This window comes from Arvicanthis niloticus (genome assembly GCF_011762505.2).
Source record: "Arvicanthis niloticus isolate mArvNil1 chromosome Y unlocalized genomic scaffold, mArvNil1.pat.X SUPER_Y_unloc_12, whole genome shotgun sequence".
Lineage (NCBI taxonomy): Eukaryota > Metazoa > Chordata > Mammalia > Rodentia > Muridae > Arvicanthis > Arvicanthis niloticus.
Window position 1 is genome coordinate 271,769 of NW_023045003.1, and position 15,720 is coordinate 287,488.

Genomic DNA, 15,720 nt, shown 5'->3' on the forward strand with positions numbered 1-15,720 from the left:
TAGGCGGGGAGCAGTTTCCTATATAAGGGCTGGGATTTTGCCCCCTCGGGGTCCTCTTCATCTGTAAGCTTATGCTCTCCCTCTCAAGACGCATAAAAGCTTTACTGCAGAAGGATCCTGTGTGTGCCGCGTCGTTCCTGCTGGCGGGAGGTTGCTCGGGCCATCTGGTGCCGAAACCCGGGAGATCTCGACCTTGTCATCGTCAGCACCTCAGAGGACCCCTCGATTCAGAGGAGGATTCAGAACTGCAGGGAGGTACATTCGGAGAGGTATGTCTGCCCCTGAAATTTATGGCCTGATCTTCACTGTGATTTTCATGGTCCTTGTTCTAGTTGTTAAAAACTGTTTAGGAGATGAAAACTATAAGGAAGCAGTAAGTGAAGGGCAGGTTACTCTCGAGGGAGTTCAGGACAGCATGTCAGAAACCGAATGGAGTGAGAGGTTGGGCGCGCGCAAGAAAAAGGACGTCCCAAAAAAGAAGGATAGGCACCCTCCTAAGACAGGAGAGATATCCCCGATGGAGTCCAGTATCCCTCGTAAGGAGAGAAAGGGTGGGCTCTACCCCTCTTTGGAGCTGGAGGCACTGACCCTCGACAGTTCGGAAAGCTCCAGTGATGATGACACCTCTGGTAAGGATACTCTTAACTCGGAGGAGGAGGCTGAGTTAGATGAAGAAGCAGCTAGATATGAGGCAGAGAGATATCACCCAGATGATAACAAGAAATATAAAAAATTACCTAGAATTCCTCCTCAAAAGACGGTGCCCTCTGCACCTCCGCCTTATGAGGCGCATCCTCCATCAGGTTACTCGCTTGTACCAGAAAAGGTGAGGAGAAAGATCAGGACTGTATTCCCTGTTTTTGAAACAGAAAATGGAGGGCGAATTCATGTGCCAGTAGATTTCAACCAGCTTAAGGAACTGGCCGAATCTGTTCGCAAGTATGGGACCAATGCTAATTTTACCCTGGTACAGCTTGATAGACTTGCCAATTCAGCATTAACACCAGCCGATTGGCAAATGATTGCAAAAGCCGCCCTCCCTAATATGGGCCAATATATAGAATGGAAAGCACTGTGGTATGAGGCCGCACAAGCACAAGCCCGGGTCAACGCTACTGCCTTGACCCCGGAACAGAGAGATTGGACTTTAGACCTGTTAACAGGTCAAGGGGCTTATACTGCTGATCAAGCTAACTATCATTGGGGAGCCTATACCCAGGTCTCTGCCACGGCCATTAGGGCATGGAAGGCACTTTCCCGAAAAGGGGAAGCGAGTGGACAACTCACAAAGATAATTCAGGGACCCCAAGAGTCCTTTTCAGATTTTGTGGCCAGAATGACAGAGGCAGCTGGGCGTATTTTCGGAGACATAGGTCCAGTCGAGCCCCTAATCCAACAGATAATTTTTGAACAAGCCACTCAGGAGTGCCGAGCAGCCATTGCTCCACGTAAAAACAAGGGCTTACAAGATTGGCTTAGGGTCTGCCGAGAGCTCGGAGGGCCCCTTACTAATGCTGGGCTGGCGGCTGCTATTCTTCAATCACAGAGGCGTCCCCTGATGAGACCCGGACCAAAGGTCTGCTATAATTGTGGCAAGCCCGGTCATTTTAAAAAGGATTGTACAAATTTGAATAGAAAGGTAGAGACTCCCACTCTTTGTGACAGATGCGGCAAGGGATATCATAAAGCTAGTGCATGCCGTTCAGTAAGAGATATTAGGGGCAGACTCCTCCCCCCGCTGGATAATCAGTCAGACGAGATGCCAAAAAACGGGACATCGGGCCCCCGGTCCCAGGGCCCTCAAAGATATGGGAACCGACTAGTCAGAACCCAGGAAGCCAACAGAAAGAGAAATCAGGAAATAACCCAGGAAGACCCACAAGGGTGGATTTGCGAGCCGCCTCCAACTTCTTACTAATGCCACAAATGAATATTCAGCCAATTCCGGTGGAGCCTATAACACCCTTGCTTCCTGGAATCATGGGCCTTATCCTCGGCCGAGGATCACTCACCCTGCAAGGTTTAATAGTGTACCCCGGGGTAGTGGATGGCCAGCATTCTCCTGAAATACAAGTCTTATGTTCTAGCCCTAGAGGAGTTTTTTCTATTACAAAGGGAGATCAAATAGCCCAGTTGCTATTCCTCCCTGAGGTGGGAAGGGTCAATAGAATGGGAACAGAACAGATGGGCTCCTCAGGTAGTGATCTAGCTTACTTAATGATTCCCTTGAATGAAAGGCCTAAACTGTGTTTAAAAGTAAAAGGAAAAGATTTTGAGGGTATTCTAGATACTGGGGCTGATAAGAGTATCATCTCCTCACACTGGTGGCCCAAAGCATGGCCCACCATTGAGTCATCACATTCGTTACAAGGCCTAGGATATCAGTCTTGCCCCACCATCAGCTCCACAACCTTGACCTGGGAATCCCCCGAAGGACAGCAAGGAAAATTTATACCTTATATTCTTCCTCTTCCCGTTAACCTCTGGGGAAGAGATGTCTTGCAGGGTATGGGTCTCACCCTGTCAAATGAACCTATTCTTAAAAAACCATATTCGGACCAGGCAAGAGACATGATGATTAAGATGGGCTACAGGGAAGGAAAAGGACTGGGAAAGTTGGAACAGGGCAGGGTGGAGCCTATATCCCCTAGTAGAAAACAAGATAGAAAAGGGTTGGGTTTTTCCTAGGGGCCGTTGGGGTAGTACAGCCTATACCGTGGAAAACAGAGGACCCGGTGTGGGTTCCCCAATGGCCTTTATCCTCTGAAAAACTAGAAGCTGTAACAAAATTGGTAAAGGAACAATTAGAGCTCGATCATATTGAGTCTTCTACCTCACCTTGGAATACTCCCATCTTCGTGATCAAAAAGAAGTCGGGAAAATGGAGATTACTCCATGACCTCAGAGCTATTAATGAACAGATGAAATTGTTGGGCCCATTCCAGAGGGGCCTTCCTGTGCTCTCTGCTCTCCCTTGTGGCTGGAAGCTCCTCATTATAGATATTAAAGATTGCTTTTTCTCCATACCCTTGTGCCCTAAAGATAGGCCTAGATTTGCTTTTACTATGCCTTCCATTAATCATATGGAACCAGACAAGAGGTATCAATGGAAAGTCTTACCCCAGGGCATGGCCAATAGCCCCACCATGTGTCAAATTTTTGTTCAAACAGCCTTGGGACCGCTAAGACAACGATTTCCCACCTTACTTGTCATCCATTATATGGATGACATACTTTTGTCACATAAAGAGTTAAAAATATTACAAGAAGCCTACCCCTGTTTGATACAAACTTTGGCACAATGGGGGTTACAAAAAGCAGTGGAGAAGGTTCAGATCTCTGAGGTGGGCACCTTCTTGGGGACTGTTATTTCTCCTACCAATGTAATTCCCCAAAAATTGGAAATCTGTAGAGACCATCTGCACACCCTCAATGATTTTCAGAAATTATTGGGAGATATAAATTGGCTCAGACCCTTTTTGAAAATTTCTTCAGCTGAGTTGAAACCTTTATTTGATGTTTTAGAAGGAGACCCCCATATCTCCTCTCCTAGGGCCCTTACTCCTGCCGCAAGTCAGGCCTTAAAGAGGGTAGAGGATGCCTTGCAAAGAGCTCAGCTGCAGCGCATTGATGAATCACAACCTTTTATCCTGTGTGTTATGAAAACCATTCGGCTGCCAACTGCCGTGTTGTGGCAGAAAGGGCCCTTATTATGGGTTCATCCGAACGCCTCTCCTGCCAAAATTATAGACTGGTATCCCAATGCAATTGCCCAGCTTGCGCTTCGAGGAATAAAGGCAGCCATTACTCATTTTGGACGAGAGCCTAACTCTCTCATTACACCTTATACTGCTGCGCAAGTACAAGTTCTGGTGGCCACCTCTAATGATTGGGCAATCTTGGTTACCTCCTTTTCAGGACAGATTGATAATCATTATCCTAAACATCCTGTTTTACAATTTGCATTGAATCAGGCTATAGTATTTCCACAAATTACAGCTAGGCAACCTCTTAAGGATGGGATTGTTGTATATACAGATGGGTCAAAGACTGGTCTGGGTGCTTATGTAGTAAATAATAAAGTGGTGTCAAAACAGTTCAGTGAAACATCACCTCAACTTGTAGAATGTTTGGTGGTACTGGAGGTCCTTAAAACCTTTCCAGGGCCTCTTAACATTGTGTCAGATTCCTTTTACGTGGTTAACGCAGTTAACCTTCTTGAAGTAGCTGGAATCATAAAGCCCTCTAGCAGAGTTCATGGCACCTTTCAACAAATACAGCTTGCTTTATTGAATAGAAGATCTCCTATGTATATTACTCATATCAGAGCCCATTCAGGACTCCCTGGCCCTATGACTTTGGGAAATGAGCTAGCAGATAAAGCTACCAAGCTCGTGGCTGTTGCGTTATCATCTCAAACAGAAGCAGCAAGGGAGTTCCACAAACATTTTCATGTGACGGCGGAGACCTTGCGTCGCCGTTACTCACTTACCAGAAAAGAAGCCAGGGAGATTGTTATTCAATGCCAAAATTGCTGTGAATTCTTGCCTGCTCCTCATGTGGGAATAAACCCACGTGGCACAAGGCCTTTACAGGTCTGGCAGATGGATGTTACTCATGTCCCTTCCTTTGGAAGGCTTCAATACTTACATGTCTCTATTGATACATGTTCTGGTATCATTGTTGCCACACCTCTAACAGGTGAAAAGGCCTCACATGTGATCCAACATTGTCTGGAAGCATGGAGTGCCTGGGGGAAACCCAAACTCCTCAAAACAGACAATGGACCAGCTTATACCTCTCAAAAATTTCAACAATTCTGTCACCAAATGGCAGTAACTCACTTGACTGGACTTCCATACAACCCTCAAGGACAAGGCATCGTAGAACGTGCCCATCGCACACTTAAATCATATTTAATAAAACAGAAAGGGGGAGTTGAGGAGGCTCTCCCCCCAGTACCAAGAGTAGCTGTTTCCATGGCACTCTTTACCCTTAATTTTTTGAATCTTGATGCTCAAGGCCACACTGCGGCTGAGCGTCATTGTATAGAGCCTGACAGGCCAAAAGAAATGGTAAAATGGAAAGATGTGCTAACAGGAAAATGGAAAGGCCCGGATCCTATTTTGATAAGATCCAGGGGAGCTGTTTGTGTCTTCCCACAGGAGGACGAGAATCCCTTCTGGGTACCAGAGAGACTGACCCGCAAGATCTTTGAACATGAAAAACCGATGCTGCCAAAGTCTACAGTTGATCATCATGATGAAGATGTTGATAAGCCTGAGGATGGTAACAGGGACACCATGGTGGGGGATTATGACAACCTTCCCAATTCCCATGCCGGTGACCAATAAGTCTTTAGGCTTGGCCTATATCCCTTATGATGATCAGATTCAGAGCGTGCCCACCAATAACAGCTATCGCTTGTTAGGAAGTTTATGTTTTATATTTTACTTTCTCCCCAGATATTAGCACATATTATAATGATACCTTTATGGGATTTAATTTCACATACATGAATCCGAGAAAGGCAGATGTGAATCCGTTTGACCAATGGCTCCTTTGTGGGGTAAACGGAAGTTGCACCGATCTGTCACCCCTTGTTATGCTAGGGAAGGGGGCCACCGCTAAGGGACAATTGTCATTTGACTGGACGGGTACCCTTGGTGGTTCCCTTGGTAAAAGAAAATCGGGGGGTAGCTTTAGTTGGCAATCTGCTAACACCAAGTATACTGAGTTTAAGAGCATCACATTTGGACCTACTCCGGTCTGTGTATGGCCACCTTTTGTTTGGATAGTGAGCAATGATAGTTTTATCTGGAATGAGACCTTGACATGCACACCTAATACCTGCTTTTTTGTTCTCTGCCGGAATGCTACAATGTTCCCTTTTGCCATGGTTACCCGCTTGCAGAGATTTGTTCTTGTGCCAGTAGAGGCACCCAACACTTTAGCCCATTTTAGAATTAGGAGAGATTTTGGAATTTCTGCCATTATAGTGGGCATTATTGCAGGGGCCGCTGTAATAGGATCGGTTACAGCCTCTGCCCTTGCATTATCCTCCTCGGTGCAGGCGGCAGATTCTATAAACCAACTGTCTGCATCAGTCACTCCAGCATTGGATGTACAAGCCTCTGCCAATTCACAAATCATGGGGGGATTGATGCTAGTGAATCAGAGGATTGACCTGGTTCAAGAGCAAATTGATATTTTATGGCAGTTGGCTCAATTGGGATGCGAACAGAAGATGCCTGGGTTATGTATAACATCCATACCTTATGATAATTATACCCGCACCACTAATTTGTCAAAAGTTTTTTCTCAGTTTTTATTGCAGAATTGGACCCTAGAATTCGAAGAAACGCTTCATAAATTGCGCTTTGCCATAATTGAGGTGAATTTGACCGGCCTTGATTTATTCTTGACCGAGGAATTGTCGTCATGGATCCATTCAGCCATCTCCTTCTTCAAAGAGTGGGTGGGGGTTGGCCTGTTCAGAGCTGCACTCTGCTGTGGGGGTGTGTTACTCCTCTGGTTGGTTTGCAAGCTTAAGGCACAAACGAAAAGAGACAAGGTGGTTGTCACCCAGGCACTCACGGCACTAGAACAAGGTGCCTCCCCCGATATTTGGCTCTCTATGCTTAGGCAATAGATCGCTGGCCACTCAGCTCTTGCACCCCAAGAGGCTGCCCTCACTGCACTGGGTAGAGTGAGTGTGCTTCAGCAGCCCAGGAGAGTTGCATGGCTAAGCACTGCAGCAGAATGGCCCTGCGGTGTTAAATGGGCCTATTCTGGGGAGATATGTCATCTTGCATGAAGGTTGAGTGCCTAAAATAACCTTCCCCCAGGAAAAATGGCACAGAGAGAGTTGTAGGCTATATCAGCCCTTGCACATCGCTGGGCGTTGCCCATTGCACGCGATAGGGTGATCTTGCCTTACTCTAATTTGCTTACTGGGGATTTGACCTCTATCTCTGCTCTCAGCATTGGGTGGTCTATTGCTTGATGATTAAAAGAAAAGGGGGAGATGTGAGGAGCCGCCCTCACATTCACCGTTGCAAGATGGCGCTGACATCCGTTCGACCAACTGACAAATGGTTTGCGCGTGTGCTAGTGCACTGCCTCACCTGTGACACAATACCGGCCAACGGGCTACAGCCAACCATTGGGTGCCACGTCCTAGGCAGGGAGCAGTTTCCTATATAAGGGCTGGGATTTTGCCCCCTCGGGGTCCTCTTCATCTGTAAGCTTATGCTCTCCCTCTCAAGACGCATAAAAGCTTTACTGCAGAAGGATCCTGTGTGTGCCGCGTCGTTCCTGCTGGCGGGAGGTTGCGCGGGCCAGGCTGGGAACTCTGCCATTCTTCCAAAATGGGGTTAAGAGGTTGCAATTCTGACAAAAGGGGTGCAAAGCTTGAAACTGAGACCAACAGAAACCTCACCATTTCAGATTCTGCGAAAGAAGCCTGTGCATCCTCACCATCTCCTGAGGATGACCTCAGAAGTCCCCCACCTCCCCAAGGCATTCACAGACAGTCCAAGTCTACCAAAACCACATCAAAAGAGGCCCCTTATGACCAAAGGGACACTAACCTTCCAATTCTGAACATGAGAGTTGCAAACCATCTTCTTTGTCAGAAAGAGGGCTCAGATATTCTTTATCTTTCAAAAAAGATAAGAAACCAAAAGCTACTCCACAAGAGGGCATAGCATCCTTCATCTCTACTGAAGAGTCCACACAAAACACTCCCTCTCATGAATAGAGCCTCAGGCATTCCACCTCTCCTCATGAGATTCCCAGACACACTACTTTTACCAGGAGAAGACAGAGGAATGCCTCTGAAACCCATGGAGCCCTGAAAAGGTCTCCTGAATACCAAGAAGGCATTGAGTCATCTCAAGATGGAGACAGTCTCTATGGGGTGTCAAACACACATCATAAGCCCAAGAGGATACCAGCCACCCTGTTTCTACTAAGGAGAGCTCAAAACATGTTCCTACTGTCCAAGAGGGAGAGAAACCTTCCATTAGTTCCAAACGGGAGCACACAGCTTTGGTTCCTATCTTATGGGGATTCATCCCTCCACCAGTTCCAAAAGGGAGTACAACATCTTTCCCTGTTAGACAAAGAAATTGCAGTCATATCATATGTCAACCAGAGGACCTGGTACCTTCCCTCTCCTACCAAGGGAGAGACCCAGCACTCCAATATGAATCTGGATACCCCCATAATAACCCTTCTGATCTTGGGGGCCACAGATACACATATTTTGTTTGAAGCAATCTCAAAAGGATCCCACTTCAAAGTAGGAGATATACTGGTTATATCTTCTCCTCTAAAAGACCTATCAGTCCTTTTCAATCTGACCAATATAGATTAAGACTTTCTAGTTCTCACCAAAGGGACATTGGATATATCCCCCCTGTTTCAGGCAGCCTCAGAATGTTTCAGGCTGAAAGAGATAGACTCTCAAATGCCCCATCTAAGACACTGGTCCTTAGAGAAGCTTTTTATGACAGAAAAGTATTCAGAAATGTGTCTTATAATCAACAGTGGGTCAGACGTTCAAGTTCTGCCCTAGTAAGCCTCCAAGTTTCCTCTTCTTCCCAAGGAGGTATCAGAGCTTCCCAGCCTGCCAAATGGAAGCTCTAAGGCAGCCCATCTCAAGAGGGTGGCCTGGGCCCTACTCTCATTTACCATGGCTTTTTCAATTCTTTTTTTTTAATCTAAAAGTCACCCTTATGTTTTCCCACTCTGTGCACCATATAAACAGCAGGAGTTTAATACATTTTCTTCTCATCCACCATCTATCAAACTTACAACTTCTATTTCTAGCTGCCTCAGATACACATTGAAGCATCAGGTAAGTTCTTCTGACTAAAAGAATGCTAAGTATTCCCCCTTCTGATTAAGAGTAGCTCACAATTTGTAGTCAAAATGGCATGCAATAAAATGTGCTCCTCGTGGAGAATAACATGTGCTTCTTCTGACCACTGTATATCTAGGCCTACTTGTACTGACCTAGTTGGTGAAAAAAACCAACTCCCTCTATTAAAGTTGCACTGAGTCCATCTTATTCTGATCTGATTACCTCATGACCTCCATCCAAATAACAGGACATGGATGCCTGAGGTCCTGATGCCTAAGAGTAGCCTGCAAAGTCATAAATCCAGGAGAATATATATATTTAAATATATTTTTATATATTTATATATTATATATAATTATATATATATATATTTACATGTATATATACATATGTATGTGTGTATATATATACATCTATCTATCTATTTATCTATCTAACTATATAGATATAGATAGATATTGATAGATAGATATATAGATATAGATATAGATATAGATATAGATATAGATATAGATATAGATATAGATATAGATATAGATATAGATATAGATATAGATATAGATAGATATAGATATAGATATAGATATAGATATAGATATAGATATAGATATAGATATAGATATAGATATAGATATAGATATAGATATAGATATAGATTAAAATTTGTTAGCAGAAATAAGAAACCATGCCATGTTCAAAAATAGGCAGCTGATTTTACAGGAGACCTAGCTAAGTACTGCCTCTTAGCGTGTTGGAGATTGATTACACTGCTCCCTGGCCTGCATGATAGGAATGTTCTTGGTTCCCATGAAGACTGGATAAGGAAATGTTCAGGCCTTCTCTACTCTCCAACTTGACCCTTGATCTTCCCCTGACCCAAGAGTCTTTGACATTTCTGCTTTCCCCTACATGGTATGAGACGTTTGCCTCTAAAGATTGGTATCCTTAATAGTTTTGGGATATGTCAACATTCTGATTCTGTCCATGGGTTCTTCAAATTGTGTTTCTGACACAAAAGCAGGAAAACACACACTTCCCCAAATCTCTGAATTGGAGCTCAAATCATTCTCAAGGTTCTCAAGGGGTCCTCAGGCATACTCTGTCTTAACCAGGAGGCTAAATGCACTCCAGTCATTCTCAAGTAGGCATCAGACTTACAGCTTAAGAACTACTGATCTTCCAAATTTCTGTATGGATCAAGGGGACTTTTGACCTGTCCATTGTGAACCAGGGATACTTAGATCTTCCCCAATAGCCTAAGTGACCTTCATCTTAACTGTATAGGACCAATGTGCTTTACAACTTTCACCAGTAACTCAAGGGATGTTCAGATGTACCCTCTCAACATCAAATGTGTCACAAATTCCCCAGTGTTCAAGGGAGCATTAACATACAAGTCCTTTGAGAACCTGAAACCTCAGACATTTATTAATTGCTCAAATTGACCTCAGAGTTACCACCTCAGAACTAAGGTCTCCTATAAGTCCTCAATGACTTGAAGAGGTCCTAAAATTTATGGCATAATAAGCAAAGGCCTTCTGACCTTGACAAGAAGGCCACAGATACAGCCCTTTTATGATCAGCATACAATAGAACTGATGAAGTCACAATGGGGCCTCAGATGGACCCTTCTAGAACAAGGACAATTTAGGTCTCCAGCTAATAACTCCATCAAGTCATGCCCGCACAGAAGTAAACAAACCCATGATGACAAGGAGGCTGATACCCAGTTGGAATATCTTCTGAAGAGGGCCTTAGCCTTATTTCCTCTAACCATAGTAGCTCCTGACATTAGGGTATGCCAATGGTGTGAGCTGAACTTGAATAAAAGCATTTTATTCTTCCTCTGTCTGCACTGGAGGTGTCAGAGACATGCCCCTCTATTGAATCAAGCAATAGAACTGACTTAGTCACTGAGGAGTGTATCTCAGACATTCAGGCTCACCTGTGGAGTGACCTACAAGGATCCTTGTGACCAAGAATGCACAGGAGCTTCTCTCTTTGTTCAGGGCTGACAGGTTTACCACTCAACTAAGAGAAGAAAGAAATTCTCCCTTAGATATTATTGGGTAGGAAATACACCTTTGACCACCAAAAAGCCTCAGAGAACCCAAGATTCAAGTCCCATGGCCACTGAATCAAAACCTCAGCCTGGATACAAGGCCATCTATCCTTAATCTGCTCACCAGAAAGGTAACTGTCCTCGACACCCACACCTGGGTGGCTTATTTTAAGTTTAAATAGGGAACACCCCCAGGAACTTTGGCCCAACTTGTCAGAAGAATCCTCAGCTTGCTGTCAAGTCCACAATGGAGTCCTCAGAGATAAGAATTTTCTAGAGTTTGATGAAGATGTGGAGGCTTGGATTTCCTGGACCAGCCTCCTCTACAGAAGGTAAACAGGGATACTCCTTTACTGTCCAACAGTGTTGAGGGCCTTTCTCCTTCTCAAAATGTTGGTATTTTTCTTCCTCTGATGATTGACATCTAAAAAGTTAACCCTTTGACCCAAAAGGCTCTCTTAACAATTCCTACTGCTCAGGGGCCTGTGGAATATTTTACCTCTGACCAAGGAGCGTTGCTCCCTTTGGTCAAAGTTTACAGAAATCAAGAGGAGAAAGCAAATCCTGGAACCTTATGCTACTTCCTTGAGTAAAGTCACATGACCTGCTGTGAAATCAACTGTCTAGCATAGTTCTGGTTGGTTGGATATAATTCTTAGGAGGCAATCATGCTGAGGTGTGATCACATACCCATGGTGATCATGAATCGTGGTAACTCTATTTGGTCTCCTGCTGCTTCAGCTAAAGGTATGGATATTCTAGACTGAAGAACAGTTTGAAGGGGAGACAATGCTAAGACCTCATGAGCTAAGGTAAGCAATTTAATTTTTGCTCAAAATATTATGGAATTTTTTATAGTCGGATCATCTCTCCCATCACAAGGCTATCCTTGACAGTGTATGTCAAAGATTCTTCATTGCATCATTAATGAACCTACAAAACTGAGCTGAAAGGGAAATCTGGGTAACAATAGGAAAACATCTGAGGCTCAGTCTATAATATCAGGAAGCTGTGAACTATTGTTTCCCAAATTTCTCCTTCAGCTCAAGAAAAACTGTAGGTTCAGTAATGATGCAATGAAGAATGTTTGACATGTATATTTTGTCAATGAAGAAGTACACGTTCTATCTTCTTGGAATAAGGGAGATGTAGACACCCTTCAATTTGAAAGGGATTTAATACAAATTCTTCTGATTACAGAGCTTACAGAGAAGCCACCGACATGAAAACTCACAGAGTTGTTCAGGAAGTTGTATGGGATTCCTCAACTTAAATGAATGTTTAAGCCTCTTTTAGACAATCTGGAATGATCTGAGGCTCCCTTTGCTTCAATGGGAAAATAGCATGCCCCCTTAATCAAAGGTAGAAGGAATGAGTACCCCAGGGAAGAAAGGAGGTCCTGATATCCTTGAGATAGCAGCAATGATCAATGTATAAAATTCCCATAATATTTTGAGCAAGCATCCCCTGACAATGGTTTCCTCAGAGAATCCAATTTTAGTCATAGAATTCTCAGTTTGATTTCTCTAGGAGGTCTTAATGTTTCCCTTCTGATCTGGATGACAAGTCATCCCCAAATGACTGAAGGGATGACAGACTACTGTGAATGGATATCCTGGGACATAAAATGATATCTTTGAACCTGGCATTAAAAATCTGAGCCCCAATCTAACTTCTAACTTTAAGATTGCCACTTGAAATGGAGCAGGTCCAACTTTGTTGCTCCCGCCTGTACTGCTGTTGAACAGCTTCTGGAGAACTTAGAGACAGAGATTTCCAACCTTTTTGTAAGAACAAGGGACCCTAGTCCACTCTGATTTGAGGTCCAATAGTCCAAGTTTAGAATCAGAGCCTAGTACCTGTGCCATCTGACACAAGGCAAGTTCACAGAAACATATTGACTCCCAACATTTCTGCCTAGATCTGGACAGCTGAATAAACTAGAAGTAACCTAGCCAGCAACAGTCATCCAAACCCTTGGGAAAAAGAAATGAGTTTCTGCCTGCTCTCTCCCAGAATGAACACAAGCTATACAGATACAAAACTCTGAATTGGAAACTTATAATCACTGCCAGAAAATTTCTCCACTGTATAATGTACCTGGGGGCCTTTACATTTGACAGAAGTGTATATGGCACCTTCACTCTGCCTGAAGGAAATTCTGTCCTCTTTTTTCAATAGGGCCTCAGGGTTAATATTAACTTACTCCTTCTCACTACATTGAACAAAATGGCAGAACTCTCCTAGGACTAACATTGCCTTAGTCCCCATTTTCCAAGTTGGCCCTTAAACACCTATTATGCCTTACGTGGTCTTTACATATTCCTATTCCTACCAAGTTGCTTTGAGTCTTTTCTCCTTAAAGGGCTGTCAGATCAAGGGAGCTTTATACCAATCATTCTACATAAAAGAGCATCTAACATTCCCTATCTGTCTTCCCAGTAGGATTGTGGGCCTATTGTTGACCTCCACCAGCCAAATGGATTTTAGACCTTCAATATCTGCAAAGGGGGCCCTGGGAAATCAAAATCTATTGAAAGGGGCTCTCAAAACTAGCCCCTGTGTAAAATGGGTGTTTCAAACCTTCATCATCTACACCAAGGGACATCATGTCCACTTGTGCAACAAAAGAACCACCAGATAATGCCTCACAAACACCCCTATTAACTAAGTTTTCTTTAAAGCTAACTGCTCTGTCCAAGATGTCCTTACAACACATTTGTAACCAATGGTACCTCACATTTCTCTGCTTTTAGATCACAGGATAGGAGATAGAAAGATGAAATCAGCTTTCACACCCTGTGCCTCAAATTTGGTAATGAAAAATGCAGAACTGACCTTAAGAGTCACATGTAATTAAAATGGTATAAAAACAAGAAGAAGGAGGGGGAAAGGGCTAGGGGGTGTTAGGGAGGGGAAATGGGGAGAGGGGATGAAATCTGTATAGTATATAAAATATCCAACAAAATATTTTAAATTAAAAATGCTTGATGCCTATCATGTATTTGCAGACATGTGCAGTTTGAACACAGCCTTTGAGAAATGTCAATGCTTGTTGGAAGATTGTGGTTATCATTGCCCAGACTATCAAAGATTTCACATAGGTTATGCATCTGGGGTGAGGCAGTCAGAAAATTCCCACAGTGCCCAGTGTAGTCTAGAACCTTCCCCTGCTGACCATGGGTGTACTGGATATTTCTGTTCTACAAAATATGACTGGGGACCTCTACCTTATGAAACAAGACATTCAGGATTGCTCATTTGCTGAAGGTGGTCTTAGAACTTTTCATTCTGAGAAGAGGTTCTCAGAAATCCTCTGTTGCACAGTTAATTCACACACTCCTTATTTGTTGTTGTTGTTGTTGTTGTTGTTGTTGTTGTTGTTGTTGTTGTTTTTGCCTGAGAGAAAGTGGCCTCTGTGCTTCCCTTCACCAACAATGTGGCCTTGGATCTTGTCCACTTCTGCAAGGGGGGATGTGAGCCACTGTCTTTGACCAAAGGAAGCTCCCACATTCCTTTTGATCAAAAGTGACATTAGATATGCTCTTTTGAATAATAGTGTACTGTGCCTTGTATCTTCAAGCATTCTCATGTGTCTTTGAACTACCTCCAATATATACACTATAATAAGAGAGATTCAAGCTTTTCACCTTTTACCATGGTGGCTAACGAAATATATTTTTTCACTCTGGTTTGAGGTCCCAGGTCTATGGGGAAAATTATTGACTGGATCCTATGTTATGCTCCATAGCCCAATCTCATTGCTGCTGTCCATACATGGACATGTGAAGAGTAAATGAAGGAGGCAACCTAGCCAGGGACAGGCATCCAGGCTGTTTGAAAAAGGCTTGTCTTGTTGCCTGAACTCTCCCAGAGCAAACACAAGATATGAAAACTCTACCAACTAAAGAACAGTTAGAAGCTGAAGAGCAGTGCTGGGACCTTCCTTTACTGAATAAGGTAATAGGGGCATTCATGTCTAACAGGATGCTGGATGGTACTTACCCCTTCTCCTAGGGCTTTCTAACCCATCCATACCTTTGCACAACCAGGTCTCAAAGTTTTCTCTTTCTCATATAGGGCTGAGCACTTTCTCTCTTCCCAAGATACCTCAGTCCTTTTACTTTGCTGAAGAGAATGTCAGACCTCCCTCCTAAGACTAAATCTACTGAAGACCTTCCTCATTTGTTCAAGGTGGTCTAAAGTACTCACTTAGAGGAAACACCCTCAAACTTTCTGTTTCTTTGAAAGCAGGCCTAAGTCATATGTCTTCTGGCTAAAGAGGCCCAAGGTCAAGTAAGCCTTATGCCATCCCTTCTGTAGAAGCCAGAATCAAATCCACTCACATGCAGTTCAGTGTAGTGTAAAAGGAGGCTATGATTTACTCTTTCAAACACAAGGACTATAGACATCCAGTTCCTGGCCAAGGGTGTATGTCTCATGAAACAATGATGACAGAGACCACAGGTTTCTCTCCGGTGGCCCAGTGGGTCTCATGCATTCCATCTGTAGTAATAGGAACTTCAGATGTAGCCTCTAGCTATGGGATACCCTAGTTCATAGCTTCATTCCAAGGGCACTTTACACTTGACTTTTAACTTGTCTTATGTTAGTGCCAATCTCTCTGACCAAATTGCCAGGCAAACACAATTGCAACCTCAGAGTGGGACCCCACAAGTTTCTGGGTGTAGGAAAGAGGGCAGGAAATGAAAAGCAAAAACTAACAAATATGCAGTCTATAGATAGTTGTCAGAAATGCAATCTTCCTGTCTCTCATTTAGGGATATAC

General features: G+C 43.7%; 1 protein-coding gene across 1 annotated transcript; it reads left to right on the plus strand.

Moving 5' to 3' along the window:
- Window positions 1–227: 227 nt before the first annotated feature.
- LOC143433835 (endogenous retrovirus group K member 6 Gag polyprotein-like) lies at window positions 228–2,107 on the plus strand. Its single transcript, XM_076706207.1, has one exon. It carries the CDS (start codon window positions 272–274, stop codon window positions 1,916–1,918), a length of 1,647 nt encoding a protein of 548 aa, XP_076562322.1. The 5' UTR covers window positions 228–271; the 3' UTR covers window positions 1,919–2,107.
- Window positions 2,108–15,720: the final 13,613 nt, after the last annotated feature.